At 38.5% G+C, this 22,268-nt stretch overlaps 1 protein-coding gene across 1 annotated transcript in view; it reads left to right on the plus strand.

Moving 5' to 3' along the window:
* The window catches only part of CHMP4B (charged multivesicular body protein 4B), a 57,804-nt gene extending 35,779 nt beyond the window's left edge, over positions 1-22,025 (plus strand). Inside the window, exons 2-5 of the mRNA XM_001381324.5 lie at positions 15,028-15,205; positions 16,321-16,435; positions 17,795-17,921; positions 21,170-22,025. Coding sequence (XP_001381361.2) covers positions 15,028-15,205; positions 16,321-16,435; positions 17,795-17,921; positions 21,170-21,234 — 485 coding nt within the window. The 3' untranslated portion in view covers positions 21,235-22,025. The remainder of the gene's footprint in view (positions 1-15,027; positions 15,206-16,320; positions 16,436-17,794; positions 17,922-21,169) is intronic.
* The last annotated feature ends 243 nt before the right edge of the window (positions 22,026-22,268 follow it).

A 22,268-nucleotide genomic window follows, 5' to 3' on the forward strand; every position in this document is an offset into this window, starting at 1 on the left:
CTTTTCTAAAACTCCTGAATTCTAATGCCTTCCCTCTATTGATTATTTCCAATTTGTTATTTACATGTCTTGCTCGTATATGGTTGTTTCCCTGCTTGTTGTCTCACCAATTAGATTTTATTTTTTACACCAATTAGATTTTAAACTCCTTGAGGCCAGGGCCTATCTTTTACTTTTTGTCATATCTCCACTGATGAACTGCAGAACTGACTTGAGCCCAGGTCTCCTGCTTCTAAATCCAGTGTAGCTGGGGGTCAGAGCCCCCTGACTCTAATACTCACTAGTTCTGTTGAGGTCAAGTCACTCTCCTACCTCTCTGGACCTCTCATCTGTGAAATGAGGGAGCTGTCCTCCCAACAGCTCTTTTAGCACTGGATTCATGACACTGTGGTCCTGTGATCATTCCTGGTGTGCTGTAATATCAGGCAGCGCTCAGGGTCAAGATGTGGGTTTGGATCCCAGCTCCTCTACTTAATGATTTATTGGCCTCTCCAGATCATCTCTCAGGCTTTAGTTCTAGGTACCACAAGTTTAAATTTATCAACCAAAGGATAATGATCTTTTCTTTATCCATAATCAAAGGAAATTATCCTTGAAATCTTATTCCATGAGAATCAGTTGAAAGCTCTGGGGGTGGACATTTAATTTAAAGAACAGAAGACTGAGGGGGGAACATGATTATTTCTTCTCTTTTACTTCAGAGACTGTATTCAGGAAGAGAGATCTCAGCTTGACATAAGGAAAAAATTCCTACAATTGGAACTTATCCAGGAATGGACTGGGCTGACTTGGAAAGTGAACTCAAGCAGAGGCTGAATGACTGACTACTCATTGGGAACGTTGTAGGGGGTGGGTGTTGCCTATTTCAGGTAGTAGTTGACCTAGAATGACCTCTTCCATCATTTTTAACTCTGAAGATTCTGTAATTTGACTTAAACTACTATACATATATCTTAAGCACTTAGTATGTACCAGGCATTATGCTAAGCCTTAGGGATATAAATAAGGGGGGGGGGCAGCATTTGCCTTCTAGGATCTTATAATCTACTGGGAAGAACACTGAAAATGAAGTTGAAAGGGGAAAGGAGCCAAGGGTACCCTAAGTGGGGGGCATGATGGTGAAGCCACACAGTTCAGCTGATGATAAACAAAGGGCGGAGGCAGCCAAGGGTCCTGGTGAGGCCTGATAGTTCTCTCAGCAGTTACTGAGGGCTCTTTGTATGTGGAGCATATACTCTAGCATGAGGGTAGATGCAAAGGAAATAGATGATTTTTCACTGTCAAAGGACAGAAAAAGCACATGTGAAGACTTGAGAGCATTCAAAGAGAGCAACTTTAAAGTACAAAGTACAGAAGCGTGGATTGTCTCCATAGTATGATGAAAGGTTTTCAGAGCGCTATCTTCTGGCATTCTTTATTTCAGACAGCTTAACCCCTCCCCCATATTTTTTCAGTCCTACTGTGACTTAAGCTCCTCCTTGGTTGAAAGCTGAGATGATGTGATTGGCAGCTTTTCATTACAATTCGGAGGTTTGTGCAATTGTATTCCTTTGGTTTCTGTAACTCATTGACTTGGAAAAAAGTAGAGTGTTTTCTGATAAGTATGGCTTGTCAGCTAAGCAAGAGTGATAGAATGCTCATTTGGGGCAGGGTATAGAGCATTTCAATTAAATAATGGAAGTCAAAATCCCATACATGTGCCCAGCACTTAAGTTTTACAAAGTGGTCTCATAGACATTCTCCTGTTTTCCTCATGACTCTGTGAGGTAGGCAGGGCAAATATAATGCCATTTTACTACTGAAAAAATCAAGGCTAGGAAATGGGGATTTCCTGATGGAAGACTAGCCAAATGACAGAACTGATTTAAATCTGTCTTTCGTCTCCTAGTCTAGTGCCCTTTCTATTGTACCATGAGGTCTGAAAGAGAATCTTGTAGTAGAGTTGAAATGTACCTTGGAGATTGGTCATCTGATAATAAGAATAATAATACTTCATATTTATGTAGCTGTTTGTGGCTAGAGAGTTTCTCATTCATTGTCTTATTTGGGTCTCCCAACACCTTGCATGGTGTATTTAGTAGAAGTGGTAATATTTCCATTTCACAGATTAGAAAACCAAGCTCAGATGCATAAAGCAATTTGTTCAATGTCACATACCAAAAAAAAATTTTTTTAACCCTTCTTTAACCCTTAGTATCAGTTTTAAGACAGAAGAGCAATAAGGGCTAGGCAATTGTGGTTAAATAATTTGTCCAGAGCCACATAGCTAAGAAGTGTCTGAGGTCAGATTTGAATCCAGGAGCTCCCAATTCAGACCTGGCCCCTCTATCCTCTGTGCTTATTAATACTAACTGCCCCATCCTATCAAATTAATGTCAATAGCACAACTGGAGCCCTCTTGTCTTTGACTTTGGCTCACTTCTGTTCGGCAACCATTCTAGTGTTCTCTCCACTGCAGAATGATGCCTTTTATTTTGTAGATGAAGAGCCAGAATTAAAAAAAAAAAGATGGAGCATCTGCTGATATTTTTAAGTGATATACATACCTATTTGGAGTCACTTCTAGTAATGTTTCGGGGTACTGATTATTGATTATTGAGCCTGTTCTTGCCATCTTTGTTCCAACTAAGTTGATCCTGGGACCTGTTTTTCTCCTTCCTAATTTTATCATCTCACTTGAACATCCTGCATTCCTTCTACAGTTGACTGAAGTTGGAAGCATTTCCAGTTCAGTTCTTGTCACTTACAAACATTTGTTTTCTTGTCACTAAAATGCTGTAGTTGAGAGTATCCTCTCCAGGCAACAGAGACCGAGTTAAGGTACCAGAGAATTAGAGATTGTGAAGAGTGGTACAGCTGTACTGAAAAATGCAGTCAGCTCACATCCAACTGACCTCTCTAGCTGGGTGAGAACAAATACAGCCTTGTCTCTAAACGTTGTTCCAAGGGTTTGTTAAGAAGGAGGTTTTCCTCCTCTTGTGGGAGACTTTGAAATGTGTTGTGTTGGGAGTGGCCTTGGAGACAAGCAGGTGGATAGAGCCCAACCTCTGGACTGGTCACACCTGGGTTTCCAACTGTGTTTGTCGGGGATTAGGGGTTCTTCAGACCTGCTTTGTGCTGCTGCCTTTATGGAACTCAGAAATGGAGTCCATCCCTGACCTTTTCAGTGGCAAATGGGATTAGATATATAGATTTTAGAAATTTAAAGTTGTGTGCATTTGAGATCATCTGGTCTCACCCCTCATTCTATAAGAGGATTTTTACAGAGAGATTAATTGACAATCAAAGTCATGCAGGTAAGAAGTGGCAGAGCTAGGATTTGAACTCAGACTTGAAATCCAGTGTTCTTTCCACTGCACAGTACTTTTTTTTCCCCTTTCCAGTAAAAGAGAATGGAAAGCATGTGGATAGAGAGGCAAAGCATATCAGGAAAACTGAACTGTAAGTCAGGAGGCTGTATTCCAGTTTCTGCTTTTGCAGTTGGCTCACGTTACCCTGGACAAGTCAGTATGCTTCCATCTGTAAGACAGAGATGATAATTTGTTGTTGCTGTTACTTAGTCTTTAGCCATGACTGACTCTTTGTGATCCCATGGACGATAGCACATCAGGTCCTTCTATCCTCTCTTAAGTCTGCCCAAGCCCATGTTAATCGTTTCCATGACACTATCTATCCATCTCATCCTCTGCTGTCCCCTTCTCCTTTTGCCTTCAATCTTTTCCAACATCAGAGTCTGTCTTTTCCAATGATTCCCATCTTCTCAGTGTTTGGCCAAAATATTTAAGCTTTGTCAGTATTTTTTGTCTCAGATCTGTTATATGAAAATTTCATCTGAACTGTATAGTTAGAAATGAGACAATTTAATGAGACAAATATGAGACAAAAATGAGACAAAATAAATGATTTCCAAGACCTCTTCCAGCTCTATAATTCTATAATTTATGATTTTTTATAATTCTTGTGTTTATGTAATGCTAAAAATGTTGTTCAGTCATTCAATTTCCATTTATTAAGAATGTGTATGTGTGGAAGGGGATGACATTTATTAAGAGCCCACTATGTGCCAGGCACTGTTCTATGGATATATAGAGCACATCACCTTTGATTCAAGACTTAGATTTGAAAGGAATGTTTAGTATTCTAATTCAGGTCCCAGATTTGTAATTTAATAAGTCTTCACCTAGGCATGACAAATATTTGTGCTCTTGATTTTTTCACTCTCCTACCCACTGAAGATTCATAAAGAATAAAGATTAGCATCACATTTCACCTATTTTAATTGTTTTTCGGAATTTTAAATATGACATTGAGTTTGAAAAATTAATTGAATGAAATAGGTTGAAGGAGAAGTTTTCCATTTCACAAGGAATACCCATCCAATTTGTAATAAACTTAATTCTCAGCCACAACAGAAATTTCTTGGAAATGTCTCTCTCTTCTATCCTGTTGGTTCTGGCACAGTATTGTGGAGTAGTGCTTAAAAATAACTGTCCTGATTCCATGAAAGATTCTTCAACCCTGGTGGGAAGACAACATATTTCTGTATTGGCTTTGGGTAATTTTTTTGCCCACACATTCAAGTTCTTAGCACAGCCCAGGGCATATATGCTTGTTCCGTTCTTCACCCCTACTCCACATTTACTGTATTTAAAACAGAAGTTGGGTTTTTCTTTTTTCTTCTCCTCCCCTCCCCCCCAGAAGTTGGAATTTTCAAAGAGAGCTTTACTTAACAACTAAGGAAAAGGAGCAGAGAAAACAAACTGGACTAGACAAATCATAGGTATCTAAACCTGAGCTATTCTTAGTCTAGCCATATATGGCCAACACAAAATCCAGGGCTAACTACTAGCCACATATTCTCATCCATCTTTGCCTGCCCCTACCATGTGACTAGGTATCATTGCACACTGCTGAGAGGATGCCTAGATTGCCCATTCTTGCCTCTGGCTCCATCTTCATTTCCAGTTCCTTTCTGCTTGTAAACTGATCTGGCTCCTCCCTAACCAGCTCATTGGGTTAGGACTTCCTGACTTTCTTAGTTCTCTACATTTCAAGGCTTGGCCTGTCTGTGTCTTTTTCCATGGGTATTTGGGAGACAGTTGTAAAGAGGTGAGAGAGCTGGATAAATCCCATGGTATCCTGGCAAATCAGTTGACTATCCCTGACCAAGTCACTGAAGTTTATCCCAGAATTTATACCTCTGTTCTTAAGTATAGCTTTTTGTGTGTGTGTGTCAGCCTTGCCTCCTTGCTTTCATTCATATTGTTAATAGAAAAATAATTTCAATGCTCTTTTTTCCTTTATCTCTCTGCTGCTGTTGTGGGCTGTGCTCAGATAAATTCAAGTAGATTACTTTAGGGCTTCCTCCCCCCCTTCCTATTTTTTCCTTTCTATTCAGCACCTTCTCAAAATCACTTGAGTCTACCTTTGTCATATCACATACTAGAAAATTTTTGGTTTCTGTAAAAAAAATTTTTGTATACCCCAAACTGGTTAATAGAAAAGGGCTCAAAAGTATTAAGGCACTGATTGAAAATCTCTCCAGTTGCTTCTTTTTTTGGCTTCAGCAACATGTATTTTATAAACAAATGTTTCCTGAACTCTCTAGAATGCTTAAAACTCTGTGCTGGGATTGTGGGCATATAATAGTCAGCCTGTCAGTCAATAAGCATTTATTAGCACCTACCCAATGCCAAACAAAGGCAGCTTGATGGCTCAGTGAATAGAATGCTGGGCCTGGAGCCAAAAAGACCTGAGTTCAAATCCAGCCTCAGACACTTCCTGGCTATGTGACTCTGGGCAAGTCATTTAACCTCTCTTTGTCCTTTGGAGAAGGAAAAGGCAAATCACTCTTGTGGTTTGCCAAGAAAAGCCCATGGACAGTATTCGAGTGCTATAGTCCACAGAGTCACGGAGAGTCTAAAATGATTGAACAACAGATGTCCCAAGCACTGTGCTAAGTGCTGGGGATACAAAGTCAAGAGACAGTCCCTGATCTTAAAGAGCTCACAATCTAATGGAGGAGACAGCAGGCAAATAATTGTATACAAACTATATCAGATAAATAGGAAATAATCAAGAAGGGAAGGCAGTAGGATTAAGAGGGGTTGAAAAAGGCTTCCTAGAGAAGGTAGGACGAAGGAAGCTGTGGAAGCCAGGAGGTAAAGGTGAGAAGTGAGCAGGCATGGGATAGCCAGAAATTTGTAAGATGGAGTTTCTTGTTTATGGAACAGCCAGAAGGCAGTGCCATGGATTAAAGAGTAGGTGGCTGGGAGGGAGTAAAGGTATAAGCAGCCTGAAGGGGGGGGGAATAGGTTATGAAGGCCTTTGGACATGCCACAGAGGATCAAGTATTTGATTCTAGAGATGATAGGAGCCACTGGTGAGGAGGAGGTGGCGGCTATGTGACATGACCATGTACCCTTTAGGAAGATTACTTTTGTAGATGAGTGGAGGATGGACTGAAGTGGGGAGAGACTGACCAGCAGGGGAGGACAGTAGTCTAGGGGCCTGGACTACAAAGCCAATATGTGTTAAATCACACGGGGCTTGTAGGGAAGATGAAACAATGCAGTATCATTCTATAAATATTCAGCACATACCATATGTAGTGTGTTATAGGGTGTGTAAAGAAGGGTTCAAACTAGCTATAAATATAGAAGTTTATTTACCTAAAGGGAGAAAGGAAAGGAAGGGAATCAGGGAATTACTTCTAACACACCCCAGATATTAAAATCCTATACTTTCTATAATTATACTAAACTAACTAATTCAAGTTAAGGAAGGAGGCAAGGACAAAGGGGCCCAAAGAAATCTCACAACACAGGAGTCCTTTCTTTGATCCAAATAGCAAATCCCAGTAAGATGTCACCAGCAACAGCAGAATCCACTTCTCTGTATCAGCCTCAGTAAATTCAGGCAGAATATCAAGACAGTCAAAGAGAGGGAACCAATGGCTTTTCTGATACCAAACAGCTACCCTCTGGGTATCCTGACAGCTAGAGCAAAAACAGGCTTCTCTCTCATCCAGAGTCCACCATCTGCCAGCAACTCCTCTGTGTTCTGTCCCTCACCTCCTGAGAGCTTTGGAATGATGGCCCTGTCATTGCTCTGTGGGATTTCTTTACTTCTTGCTTTTTGCAAAACTAATCCTTTACAATAAGTGTTAGCACCTGAGTGTTTGATTCAGAATCAAGAAAGTCTGGGATCAAATCTCTCCTGACTTTGTGACCCTGGGCAAGTCATTGAACTTATTGCTGAGCTGCAGTTTCTTTATCTGCAAAATGAAGATGATAATACCTGCATACCTCATAGATTTGTTATGAGATACATACCTTTTATGGCAAATGCTTCAGAGACTTTAGAATTGGAATATAAAGGTCATTTATGAAATAACTATGACATATAAGTAATTATAATTCATAAAATAACACACTGATAGAGCACAAAGGTGATTATGTACTTTGTCCAACATTCCTTTTATGATTTTTTTTTCTATGTAGCTAACAGTCATGAAGTAACCATCTGGACACTTCTCTTGATGTCAGGATGACCTGCATTGATTTTACTGTCAATAGCACCTCTGGCACAGGTGGCGAGAGATTGCCTCCTGCCAGATTTGTATCACTCATTCTGGGGAGTGACTTATTTGAGCTACTCAAGATCTGGTATGGTTGCACCTGCTCCATCTTCTAGCTAGTCCAGCCTGGGCCTTTGCAACACAGCCAGAGATTCCTGAACCCTTAGACAGCCCCAAGACAGACCTTGGGGAAAGAATAGGGAGGCTGGACTGCAAATGAAGAAACTGTGACACAGGGACAGTGGAGGCCTGAGAGGTGCAGGAATAGGCATCGAGACTTGTGGAGGAAATCATATATTCTAGCTCTAAATTTTGGCACCATGGAACAAAAAGCATGTTTACCCTAAACTTTATTTTTTTTGCCTAGTGTAGAGGTACCCCATCAGAGGCATGATTCTGAAGTTGTCTGTTTTCATTTCTGTCTAACCATGAAGGGAAGCTGAAGGGAGTCAGCGCTCCATTCAGACTGCTACTGTTGTTTTTTATAAAAAAGTATTAGGGGGTTGCTTAGCTGGCTCAATGGATAGAGAACCATACTGGGAAACAGGAGGCCCTGGATTCAAATTTGACCTCAGACACTTCCTAGCAATGTGACCCTGGGCAAATCACTTAATCCCCATTGCCTAGCCCTTTGAGCTCTTCTTTAACCTGGAATTAATACTTAGTATTGATTTTAAGACAGAAGATAAGGGTTTAAAAAATATTTACATATAGATTAAAAAATTTTCAATATAATTGCTTTGCAATAATAATCTTGCACATGGGAGGCACTTAATATAATGGTTATTAAATTTTAAAAGTTATAAAATTAACTTCATTTTATTTTTAAATTTTATTTTTTATTGCCATGTAAAACACACTTCCAATACTGGTCATTGTTGTAAGAGCTAACTCATAACCAAAACCCCCAATAAAATTGTAAATATACTGATATAAAAGATAGTATGCTTTGATTCGTGTCCATCTGAGTCCGACAGTTCTTTCTCTGGAGGTGGAGAGCTTTTCCCATCATGAGTCTTTCTGCATTGTTCCAGGCCACTGCACTTCTGAGAGTAGCCAAGTTTTCACAGATGATTAGTACAATATTGCTGTTACTGTGTACAATGTTCTTCTGGTTCTGCTTATTTCATTCTGCATCAGTTCCTGCAGATCTTTCCAGCTTTTTCTGAAATCATCTTGGTCATATTTTTTTAGCACAATAGTATTCCATCACCCATCATCTACCACAGTTGTTCAGCCATTCCCCAATTGATGGACATCCCTCAATTTGCAATTCTTTGCCATCACAAAGAGCTTATTTTTTAATAAAATTTACTGGGCAACTAGTGGTACAATAGTTAAGAGTACTGGGCCCAAAGTCAATGTGAGGAGTGGGCTATGTGTTGCCCTTAGAATATATTCTCCAAAAGCAATGTGTTAATTTCAGCATGCTGACAAGTGTATCATCCTTGAAAAGTCCTAATTTCAACCCCCTGCTTCTGTTAGGCTGTGCCCCCGAGTGTGTTCCAACATGTTACAGGTGTCAAGTTGTGGTTATACTATTTGCTAACTGGGTGTTAAAATAGGTGTTAAAATTGTGGTTGTCCTATTTTTCTGATTGGCTAAAATCAGAAAAAGTTTTGGCTCTCCAGTTTCTGGGAAGCAGACAGGAAAAGGAGGTGGAGACCTGGTTATAGCCTATAAAAGGCTAAGTTCAGCCAGAAGAGGGTACATTTGCCTTATGCTTAGGGGTGGTGCCCTCTTTCATGAAAGAGAAATAAACTGTCTTTTCTGCTCATAACTTCTGGCTCTGAACTTTTTCATTGTGAGAAGTGGATCTTCTTGAGGGGTGGTCTCCACTTCTGTTCCACACATCAGGAAGACTCATTTTCCTGAGTTCAGATCTGGTCTCAGACTCTTACTAGATGTGTAATCTTGGGGAAGTCAACTCTTGTTTACCTTAGTTTCCTATTTTGTTAAATGAGCTGGAGAAAAAATTGGCAAAACACTGCAGTATCCGTGCCAAGAAAATTCCAAATGGGGTCAAAAAAATCCCACAGGACTGAAAACAATTGAACAACAATAAAATTAAGTGTCAGAAACAGACATACAAAACAAAGATTAAATTCTGTCCCAAGCCTTTAGCCTTACAAGGCATAACCAAATAAATTAACAAGCAAAGAAAATGCTTTTGTTCCACATCCCTTTCCAGGTCTGCCTGAACTATCATCTTTTAGGGCAATATTCTTTTTTTTTATCCCCTTCTTTATCTGTCTTCTGCTAAATCAAAGACATGATTCAATCTGGATTTCAAGATCACCTGCTTTTTTTTTCTGCTGACCTTGAGGGAGTGCAGAAGGAATTGGTTCCTCATTTGAATAATGTTCTTCCCTGCCTCTTCTCTCTCTCCCCCTTTTCCTCTCTCCTTTCTCCCTTCTTCCTTCCTCTCATTGCCCTACCCACCCCACTTGCTTTCCTTTCTTCTCCAAAGTTGTAGTAAATACACTTATAATTCTGATTTGATCATCAGCTAGCTAAGACTTTAACCTTATATTTATTACAAATATTTCCCCAATTTTTTTCTTTTAAATATGCTGCTTTTTGCTGTTCAAAATTTCTTAATCTTTATATAATCATATCTATCAATTTTGTCTCCAGTGATTTCTCCCTCTCCCAGTTATTTGATAAAATGACCCTTCTCTCCATAGGTGATATTCCCTTTTTTTTTTTAGTTAAGAAAATTTTGGATCTTCTTAGAATTCATTGTTATATATCTGATCCAAACCCATCTTTTGACATATAACCACCGAGTTTCCCCCAGCAGTTTTAAATTTAGTAGCAATTCCATTCCATAGTGTTTTTGATTCATCTTGACAAATATTTATTAATCTTAAATTTAGCCTTCTCTGTGTGCTAGATGAAAGACAAAAATGAAGTACTCCTTGTTCTCTAAGAACATATTCTGCTAGAGGATGTAGTATGTATGTATGTAAGCATACAAGTAAATATAAAATTTGTTATAAGTAATTTCAAGAGGGAGAGAGATCTAACATTTAGAGGGATATGAAAAGTCCTCGTGAATGCAAAGAATGCCTGAACTGTGCTTTTAAGAAAGTTAAGAATTCTTCTCATATGTCTAGTACCTTTGGTGGAATGTTAAATAGAGCAGGTGAATCATTTTGACCAAGATAATATTTCCAGGAAGTAGAGTAATTGGAAAAGATCAGAGAAGCCAGGTATATGGAAAATTTACAAATTTAAATTTAGGTGACTAAATTCCAGACTTAATATTTAATACTTAAATAAAACAGAGCTACTGAAGATTTTTGAGTCAGAGAATGTTCCAGCCAGACCTTTTTTAGGATATCAGTTTGGCAGCAAAGTACATGACGGATTGATGAGGAGAGAGAAAATGGAGGTAAGAGAGACCAATTAAGAGACTTGCAGTGGCCCATGGGGAGGTTATCAGAGACCTGAGCCTTTAAGGTAGAGGTTATTGTGAATGGAAAGAAGATGAATGTGAGACAGATTGAGGTATAGAATCGACAAAATTTGTCACCTGAATAGATAAGAGTGGGTGAAGGAGTTAAGGCTATATAACTGATGATGTTATGAACCTGGGAAGATTATCATGGTAGTTTGCACAGAAATAGAAGTTTGGAAGAAGTGAAATAACTTATAAAGATCTTTCCACATTTAGTTTCATCCCTAAATGCCCTTGTGCACTATCTTAGATTGGGTTTCTCACCAAGCTTTCTTAAAACAGGTTTTTCCTTCTGTTTTTTCCTTTTTGAGCTTGTGTGCTGCTCATCATTTCCCTTTATCTTTCTCTCCTTAAGATTTGACAAATGGAAGTTTGAACACATGTTGCCATTAGCTGCAATATACTTCTGCTTGTTGAGTATGTCAGTTACATTTTAAGACTTTTTTTAGTCTACTCATTCTGGCATTTGATTTACATCGGTTCATCTGATGCATGAGATTGTCCTTTCCTTCATCCATTTTTCATCTTTCTGCATCAATAACTTCTTTAAGTAGGTCAAATTAGAATTTTAATTGAACAACGTGTCATTTCTCCATTCTTTTTCTAGCTCTGAATTAATTTTGATACTTGCTCTAACAAATCAAGGGTCTGACTACACAAGCAGCTGATTCAAAAATCATTCTTACATTAAAAATAAGTCATTTCTTGTCTGTCAAAATCAGTTTCCCTTTTTTTAATGTTATCCAGTGTTAGCCATGCCTGGTGCCTTATAATTATTTTCTTGAAGAAAGTATTCATGATATACACTATATGGATAAAGACTCTATATAGTCTAAAAATCTTTGGCTTTTTAAATATTTCCCAATGCAAATTCACTGTCCTCAGCTAATGTTGAAGTCATCAACTATCAAAAGTATATGTTGGTTTAATTTGGAGGATTTTATTGAGTTTTTCATAGAATTTCTTTGTCTTTTCATCTTTTGGCAAAAAAAATTTTAAAACTCTTACTTTCTGTCTTAGTATCAGTTCTAAGCCAGAAGAATGGTAAGGGCTAGGCAATGAGGGTTAAGTAACTTGCCCAGGGTCACACAGCTAGGAAATGCTGAGGTCAGATTTGAACCCAGGACCTCCTGTCTCTGGGCCTGGTTCTCAATCCACTGTGCTACCTGGCTGCTCCTGAAATTACCTTTGTACTGGTCTTTTTGCAAATTATTATTATGAGAACCTGTAATAGATAACCAAGTGCCCTATGTGATGGTGTTTCCAGATCTCTTTATACATTATTAAATACTAAACTGATGATGATCAATTGGGTTCTGTTCTCCTTGAGCCCATTTGGGGTTTTCTTGGCAAAGATACTGGAGTGATTTGTCATTTCCTTATCTAGCAGAGATGAAGAAACTGAGGCCAACTGGATTAAGTTACTTGCTCAGGGTCAGGATTTGAGCTTAGGAAGATGTCTTCCTGAATCTAGGCCCAGTACTCTATCCACTCTTCCACCCTGCTACCCATACTCTTCCTACTTCTTTCTTTGCATCTCAAGGGAGAACCTCTGAGCCATCTTTCCATTTAGCTTCAGCTTCCTCTTGTCTTTTGGTTTCATTTATAATGAGAATGCCTAGAGGGATATCTTTCAGTTCCTAAGGTAGTTTGTCTACTTGTTGGTTATTAGTATCTTACATTTAGAATGCCTACTGTTTGCTTGCATAGGGGTGGTATAAAAACTGATTCTTAGTACTGTCTTTTTTTCCTCTGAGATTGGCACTGAATACTCAGTGACTATATAAAACTGATGTCTAATTTGTCTTAAAAATTTTTTTTAATGGGTTGCCATGGCCAAAGAATTTGTCACTTCATACTTAGCTGTGCAGCTCCTTGGAAACCAGATATAGTCTTTTGCTCAGATTGTACTCAGAACCTTCCCAGGATGATAGAACCTGATAGAGCTTATAGTCTTTGAGTCACATCCATACCAAGATGAAAAATTGCAGTAGGATTTGAGGGAACTTCATCAGGTTCTATTCTATAGGCTTTCAGTTCTATTCCGTTAGTCTTTTTCTTTAGAAAAAAATTTTTGATGATTATCATCCAGCATGAACATTTCCAAATATACAAAACTATGACTATATTATGTACAGTTTGTATTTTTAAAGTTATATAATAAATTCAACGTTAGTTGATGAACAGCGGATCTGATTGTCTAGACTTATTTCCTATGCATTTTAAACATGTTGGAATGATTTTCCCTTCCCCTCCCTCCCCATCCTTCTCTCTTCTCTCTTCTTCTCTGACTAGTCCCACTTTTCCTTCCAGATGCCTCCTCTCCAAATTAAAAAAGGACAACACAAAAAACCAAACTCTCCCTTGTAAAAAAGAAACATCATCAAGTAAAAAACAAAATAAAACCCTATACTTTGGCTATGTTCAAGATAAGAATCTCTGGAGTCTCATTTCTCTGTCAGATAGGTGGTACCAGGCTTCATCATCAGCCTTCTGGAATAAAGTAGTTCTTATTGCATTGATCTGAGTTCTCAACTCTTTTAAAGTTGAGGTGTTTTTTGTATTTTTTGTAGTTATTGTAAAAATTGCTCTTCTGGTTTTGCTCACTTCACTATGCATCAGTTTATTTGTCTTCTCAGTTTTCTCTGAATCATTCACTGTTATCATTTGATACAGAGCAGCAATGTATCATACTTATGCCATAATTTGTTCAGCCATTTCCTAATCAAACCCCTTAATTTCCAGTTCTCTAATAAAACCAAAAGGTCAGCCATAAGTATTTTTGTATATATGGTTCCTTTTCCTCTTTTTTTGATCTCTTTGGGGTAGATGCTTAGTGGTGATATTCATAGGTCAAAGGGTTTTGCATAGTCTAATAGCTTTTAGGGGAGTATATTTCCAGAAGGTTGTACCAATTCCCACTTCCTTAGGTGCTTTACTCAGCCTGTCTTCCCTAAACTCCTCTAATAATTGCCACTTTTTCTTGTCTTCTTTACCAATTTTTTAATGGGTGTAAGATTCTCTATCTTTTTAGTAAATATTGGAATCTGTCCCTTGCTTCTTTTTTGTTGTTGTGGAGGGGTAGAGGAGGGAGAACAGGTGGAAGGTGGCAGCAGCTTCATTATGTTTGTATGGGTATTGAGAGTGGCTTTGTATTCCTGCCACAAGTTGAAAGTCTGGATTGTGATCTTTCTCATTGAAGAAAATGATTGTTTTTTTAAAACCATGTCTTATGTTTTACTATTCTTTCCAATGCATATATTGTCATAGAGTTGACAATATTATAAAATATAGGGGTAGATTAATAAGTTCTTCTTGTCATCTGTTCCCATCAGTTCCCTTTTTTATTGCGCAGAAAAGGTTAATCTGCACAATTGGAGATTTTGTTATTTGTACCCCCCATTACAAATCTATAAAGATGCCAAATCAGAAAATCTCCAGTGCCAATTCTTATGTAGATTTTTAACTTTTTTTAAGTATAAAGTTTCCCCACCCTTTATTTTCTCTCTCTAAGCCAGCTCTATGTCCATAATAAAATAGTTTTTTTTCTCCAGTGCTTTGGTGGTATCTCATTTTTTTTTTGTGCCTTAATAGCTGTCAGTATACAGATTTGTCAAAGGCCTTTTAAAAAAGGCTAATGAGGATATAAGCTAATGATTCCCCTTTATCTGCATGCCCATTTACCTCTTAAAATAATGTTAATAAATTTATCAGATATGATTCTGTCTCGCAGAATTCATTGGACATGAAATTTATTTGTAGGACTTATTCACAGTTATAATGCTTTCCTACTCTTCCCTCAATCCCACCTCTAATTCCATTAATGCTGATTTTAATGTAACTTGAATAAGACAAAAGATAATCTGGGTTTGGACATTTTTTCAATAGCTTTTGTCCCACAAACTGCAAAACTGAGTAAACTGTAGTGCAGCCCTTTTATGTGATTTTTTTCAAAATCTATTCTATTTTCTTCTTTCTTTTCTAGCTGCTCTGCAAGCACTTAAGCGCAAGAAGAGATATGAGAAACAGCTGGCCCAGATTGATGGTACATTATCGACAATCGAATTTCAAAGGGAAGCTCTTGAGAATGCCAACACTAATACTGAAGTCCTCAAGAACATGGGCTACGCTGCAAAAGCCATGAAGGCTGCCCATGATAACATGTAAGTCACCTCTGTGGGAGATGCATGTATTCAGGCAGTCTCTTCCTCTCTCTGGGTCTCAAGTTTTTTTGTCTATAAAATAATATGGCAGTTGGATTAGATGATTTTTTTTTAAACATTATTTTATTTGGTCGTTTTCATACATTATTCATTGCAAACAAAGATCGTTTTCTTTTCCTCCCCTCCCCCGGATTAGATGATTTTTATGGTCTCTCCTAGCTCTAATGCACATATTTCCAACTTATAATTCCATATTTATGAAATTTATCTAGCATATTGTTGGGCAAAGTTGAAGCTTACCCCTTAATTTAGTCCCCAACTATTTTATCTTAAATTTTTTTAAAACAGAAAATTTTCTAGCATGTATTGTATATTTCTCTGACTTTTGCAGTAGAGCACACCAAACAGAATTCCCCCCTTTCTTGATGTCTCAAGATTACCATTTGTGCATATCCACAGATGTCCTAAATGTCCCAGTATAACACATTGATGCCCTAAAGCATATTGAAGTATCTATAGTATATATTAAATGGCCTCAAATTGTTAAATTCCTTAAGTTCTTGTATCTGCTTTTTATAGTTTTCTTATGTCTTTAACTTACCACAAAGCTATTAGCAATTATTTCTTCTTGCTGTGGTAAATGCTTCTTTGTTAGAACTTTATTAGATAAGCTCTTAAGTAAAGGCTTGATGAAGGGGTTTTCCCATGTCCTACCAAGGAGAGGTTGCTGGATAAGTGAGGTGTTACTGTTTGTTATGTAATAATATATAATATAAAATATTTTGGGATATTTTTTCTTTTCAAAACCATAAATGAATTTGGGGGGCCAGGAAATTAGGTTTCCTGGGCATGATTGTGTTTTAATGGATGAGTAATGATTTTGCCTATTGCCCAGTGTTCAGAATGATCTTTGGTCTGTAAGATAAAACCGACCATCTCAAAGAATTGACTCAGAATAGAAAATTATAGTTTGTTGAGAAAAGGTGAGGTTGAGACAAATTCCACACCAAAGAAATTGGATTCTTACTTTACTTATGTTAAGTTATGAGAACCCATCAGACTCTATTGTGTGTATGTACCTTGACTTATGTGGCATTTGTATAATTTGTTTAAAGGGATATTGATAAAGTAGATGAGCTAATGCAGGACATTGCTGACCAGCAGGAACTTGCAGAGGAGATATCCACAGCTATTTCCAAACCTGTAGGGTTTGGAGAAGAGTTTGATGAGGTAAGTGACTTGACTCAGATCAGTTATACAAACTGAATAAATTCAAACCCTTCTTTAGCTGTCTGATAGTTTTACAGGCTTTCTAGCTCCCCTCAGACACAATTGCTTTTCTTTTCCATAGACTAGGATTTGGGAAACATTTTTTTCTCCCCTCAGACACAATTGCTTTTCTTTTCCATAGACTAGGATTTGGGAAACATTTTTTTCCTCTCCAAACATTCAACTCAAAGCTGGCTAATATCTACCCATTTTAGAATTGTTAAAATGCTTGTTGTACCCTGAACATAAATGCAGAAGGGCTGAGCAGGTACCTTTTCTCAAACTTTGTTGACCTGCCATGTACATTGGAATAATTTGGGGCATTACATCTTCAACTTCATGGTAAAGCATATCATTGTACCATTGATGTAGTAATGCTAAGGGTCAGATTTTGTCTCCCATGTCAGGAAGACTTATTTTCCCCGAGTTCTAATTGTTTCAGACACTTAACTAGCTTTGCAACCCAGGATAGGTTGCTTAACCTTGTTTGCCTTAGTTTCCTCCTTTGTCAATTGAGCTGGAGAAGGTAATGGCCAAACCAGTCCAATATATTTGCTAAGAAAGCTCCAAGTGGGGTCGGGAAGAGTTGCACACTAAACCACCCAACAATGACGACAACAACAACTCATATACTAGATGGCTGTAGGTCCATGTAACTCCACTAACGTTTAGTAAGTGTTTAATGTGCACTACAACACAGTATTAGACATTGGGTACACAGAGGCAAAAATGAACTAGTCCCTGTCTTCAAAGAGCTTACATTGTAGAAGGGGATGCAGACCATACTGAGATAAATAAGTATAAAGTCCTTTAAGGATAAAAAAGACTAATAACAACTAGCAGGAAGCAGGGGGAGGGAGAGGGGATGTGGAGAGGCTTTATTGTTGGAAGTACCACCTTAGCTGAGCTTTGAGGGGGACTAAATAGCCTTTGGAGGTCCTGAGGAGGAGAGAGTCTTCTCTAGGTATGGTTGACCCCTTATAGAAAAACACAGCTAGATGACACGTGGGATTTTGGGAAGTAGCTCAGTTGTCCACTTTGGCTTAATTGTAAAGGGAAACAATTACGAAAGCTGCTTGGAAAGGTCACTTGGAGTCAAGTTGTAGAGTACATTAAATTCTAGACTGAGAATTGTACAATTTATTCTAGAGGCAATAAGTAGCCACTAAAGGTTTCTGAGAAGAGATTAGACCTTCTTCAGCTGGCCCCTCTCAAATAGAATCCAGACAGCAGAATTCAGAGAGCCATTGGGTCTGAGGTATGCCTCTGGGTTGGGATTTCCATGTTGACGCGTTTCTCTCTTGGATTTCCTTCATTCAGGACGAGCTCATGGCAGAGCTAGAGGAACTTGAACAGGAAGAACTAGACAAAAATTTGCTGGAGATCAATGGTCCTGAAACAGTCCCATTACCAAACGTGCCCTCTATAGCACTACCATCAAAGCCAGGTAAGCACCTCCAAAGCTCCTTGAGTAGGTGTAATTGTTGGGTTTTCTGTTCTGAGGTGATCCAGGCCAGAAACACTAGGTTAGTGTGACATTTGGAGAAATAGTCACTTAGAGATCTCTGTTTTATATACAATTCTCTCCTGTGCACTTATACACATTCAGCTCTGAATATGTATGAACCTTAGTAATAATCCATCTTGGACACAGTGCCAAGCAAGAGAAATTGTTGGGCAAAGGTAGAATGTTGGAGAGCTTCCATGGGATATTAGGTTGAGGACAACCCATTGCAGAAATGAGGGCATTTTCATGGATGACAAATACTTAGGCTCCAGAAATAATTTGTGTGGAAAAGAAAGATTAGAACAATTGTGGCTATTCCAAAGGCCTGGTGAATTAAGCACTCTTCACTTTTGGAGGTTATCATAATATGAGAGGAGCACTGGGATAGGAGTTAGAATAAACTTTTCATTCTGACTTTCATTAATATACATAGAAATATGTTTTGCATGACTTTACATATATATGTGTATATATAAAGGATCTTTGCTTATCTTTTTTTTTAATTTATTTTGCTTGCCTTAAGGGTAGGGAGGGAAGGAAGAGAAGTTGGAATTCAACTAAAAAGAAAATTAATGTTTAAAAAAATAGGGGCAACTAGATGACTCATTGGATAGAGTGTCAGGTCTGGAGATCTGCATTCAAACTGGCCCCAGACACTTTCTAGTTGTGTGATCTTGGGCAAGTCATTGAACCTCAGTTGCCTTTATCACGCTTCTGTGTTGGAATCAATTCTTATTATTAAATCTAGGACAGAAGGTAAGGATTTATATAAAGGAATATGTACACACACACACACACACACACATTCATCAAGCATTTGAATGCCTACTGTGTACAAGACTCTGTGGTAGTCATTAGAGTTATGAGGAAAAGTGAAACAGACACTTACCCTCAGATAGATTCTATTCTATTGTGGGATGTAACCTGAAATGAGATAACCAAACACAAGAGAATTGAGGAGGGGGAAAAATCCATGTGGAATATAGATTGAAGAAAGGAGAGACTGGAAGCAGGACAGACGTTGAGCAGACTATTGTAATAGTCCTTGTATGAAGTGATGAAGACCTAAATTCAGGTGGTAACTGTGTTCAAAACAGAGATGGGGATAGATCCTCAATTAGGTTTATCAGCTGATTGAACATAGGGCATTGGGGAGAGTCAGGTAAATGTCTTCAGTGCCAGCCTAGGTTCTGAAAGGATAAATGATGCCATCAACAAAGATGGGGAAGTTTTGGGGAGAAATGAATTGGGGGCAATTATGCTTTGGATATATGGAATTTGAGATACATGTAGGATGCCCAGATAGAAATGCCAACAGGCAACAAATGCTATAAAATTGAAGCTTTCCAGTTCACTAATTCCTTTCTCTATCCAGGAATTAGACAAGTGGTTACCAGTGGGTTTTTTTTTCCCCAATTAACAAGTGTGTATTTTTTCTCCCAATCCCTCTTCCAATTTCAAAGGGGGGTGGGGAAACTCTTTGCCATAAATATGCATAGTTAAACAAAGCACATTTTCATATTATCTGTGCCCCAGAATAAATCTCATTCTCCATTTATACTCCATCATTTCTCCAGCTGGTTGTGGGCAGCATAGTCCTTTGGGAATCATGGTTGATCATTCATTGATCAGAGATTTTACATCTTTCAAAGTTGTTTATCTTTGCAATGTTGTTTAGTAATTTAGAAGTCACCCTTAAGCTTTAAATCTATGATTTTCTGCTTTGACATTGTATAGATCAAGTCTCAACTCAGAGAATTAGTATTTGAGATAATAACTGAAATTTATGTAACTCCTTGAGAGTTAGAGAATGTGGGGTAGTTAGGTGGCACAGTGGATAAAGCTCCAAGCTGAAATTTGGGAGGACCTAGTTTAAATCTGGCCTCAGACTCTTTCTAGCTATGTGACCCTGGGCAAGTCATTTACCCCCAATCATTAAGCCCTTGCCACTTTTCTGTCTTAGAATTGATAATAAGAAGGTATGGGTTTTTAACCAAGGTTACATAATGTTAGATATACCCACATACTGGGGACAGGACATTTATTAAACTCACTTACTCTAGGAGTACCCAAAGATGTCTGCAGTCAAAGGAAATTTGAAAGTGAATTGGAAACCAATAAAATGACATTAAGAACAGGCCCTTTAAAGGGTTTCCACCAGCAGTTCTCTTCTTGCTTTTCCTTGGAATCCTCAGAAACAGAATTATCCTACTGCAAGAGCCAGAACATTTGGTAACATCTTTTCTGCTAATAAGGGGAGTAATTTGTAAAGAAGGCAGAGTTGCATAGGAACCAAGCAAATGGCTCCATCTATTTTATTCATTTAGCAGGCATTCGTTAAGTGATTGCATGATATAATGGACAGACAACAGTAGTCAGAAGTCACTGTCCAATGGACAAAAGGGGCCTAGATTAGATTCTATTCCTGGTTCTTCCAGTTACAATCTGTGTGACTTTGAACAAATGGCTTTCCTTCCAAATCTTTTTTTTGTTTTGTTTCTAAAATAAGGGTAATTCATAATCTTTTGTCTTGCCTTCTTTTATAACTATAAATGACCATGAGATTCAAATGAGATGTTTGCTGTGAATGTGCTTTGTAATTGTAAGGCACAGTGGGAAGTTATTATTTTCATTCCTGCTACAACTGTGTCCAGTGGCATAACACTGAGTGCAGAACTTCTCTCCATAAAGCTCTTCTTCCTTTACCAAATCCTGCTTCTGAGTATTCAGGTACCCTAAATAATTTCTAGTGGGTGCAAGTGTCTGGTGCAGAGAGCCTTTGGCTTCAGGATTTGGGACAGGAAAAAACTGGAAAAAAAGGCACTGTAGCAGCAAACCACCCTCAGTGCCCACAATTCACTTATTGAAGAAGGAAACATTTGCCTCCCAATGAGGGTGAAACCTTAAAGTGAATCATCATTGACGTCCTCATCACATGACCATTCCTGCCAGATGAAAACTGCCTGGGAAGGGAAGGGGAAGGTGGGAGGGGGAGGAGGGTGAATTCAGTTGCCTCTCTGACTCTCTGGCATTCTGGAGCTGCTTATCAGGAGCTGGGAACCTGGGGAGGGGCTGTTTACATAACCACTTACTGCACTGGAACCTGGATGGGGATGGGAGAAAAGCCAGGGTTTAAAACCATTAGCTTTTTTAAATAAGAGTCATCTTCTTCCCTTCTCCCTCTATAGCCAAGAAGAAGGAAGAGGACGAGGATGAAATGAAAGAGCTGGAGACCTGGGCCGAATCTATGTAATGGGTACAACTCCTTGGGCTTGTATAAAAGCAGACTCTGGTCACCTGTGGCAGTGGGTGTGTGCTTGTGGTGTGGGGGAGGAGAACCATCTTTATCTCTTGGATCTTATCCCAAGGCAATGGGCCTGCATCATGGCTGCATCCTGGAGAGTGTGGTCTGCACCCAGTGGGAGGGGTTTGGAGGGGAGCAGCTGGGGGGAGGGGGAAGGGAGTTGCCTGCTGTTTATAATGTTGAATTTCTGTAAAATAAAATGTATTTGCAAAATATCCAGCATTCAGCTTTTGGACTATGCTAACTCCTTGCTGGATCTTCAATTGGAATTTATTGTTCAGGATTGAAATGCTCTTCAGATGTAGTCTTTGTCATTTGAAGTCAGTTGAAATGTCCCACATGCCTTTGTAAGTCTTGTACGACATTTAAAGAAAAATCCTAGGTTTCTTTCTTGTGTTCAGCTGTAATAATGCATTTGATTTGGGGTACTCTGTAAGCTGTATTTATAGCCACTGATTGTTTGACTGCCTTTGTATTTATCACTACACCCACCCTTTCACTCTGGATCACCTTTTCTTTTAAGTTTGTGAAACTGATTTGAAATGGACAAAGTTCTCTTGGAAGCAGGTGAGATTATTAGAATTAAATTCCAGCTGTACATTTTTTAACATAGCTCTACAGAAGTGTTCATTGCTGTTTGTGATAACTGATTGATATAACTCATTGCAACATGTGCATACATTTATATTCAGATGAAACTATGGTTTGCACTGTCTATTAAATATCTCGATTAATTTTCATATGTGGCCATTTTGTTCATTTGATCATTTACCACTAAATTGATGATAAAAATCACCCTCACCCCTTGAAATTCATTTCAGTACTTGTGTTTCCTGTGTTTCCTGGCAACAGATGGAAACTGATCTGGAATGGGTTTTCTGGTATTGTTTTGCTCTCATGGCATGTCTGTTACATTAAAAAGAAGTTCTTAAAACTCCAGGGCCCAGAAGGCTCCTCTGCTTTTCTACACCACCTTAAGCAAC

Source organism: Monodelphis domestica, chromosome 1 (assembly GCF_027887165.1).
Source record: "Monodelphis domestica isolate mMonDom1 chromosome 1, mMonDom1.pri, whole genome shotgun sequence".
Taxonomy (NCBI): Eukaryota; Metazoa; Chordata; class Mammalia; order Didelphimorphia; family Didelphidae; genus Monodelphis; species Monodelphis domestica.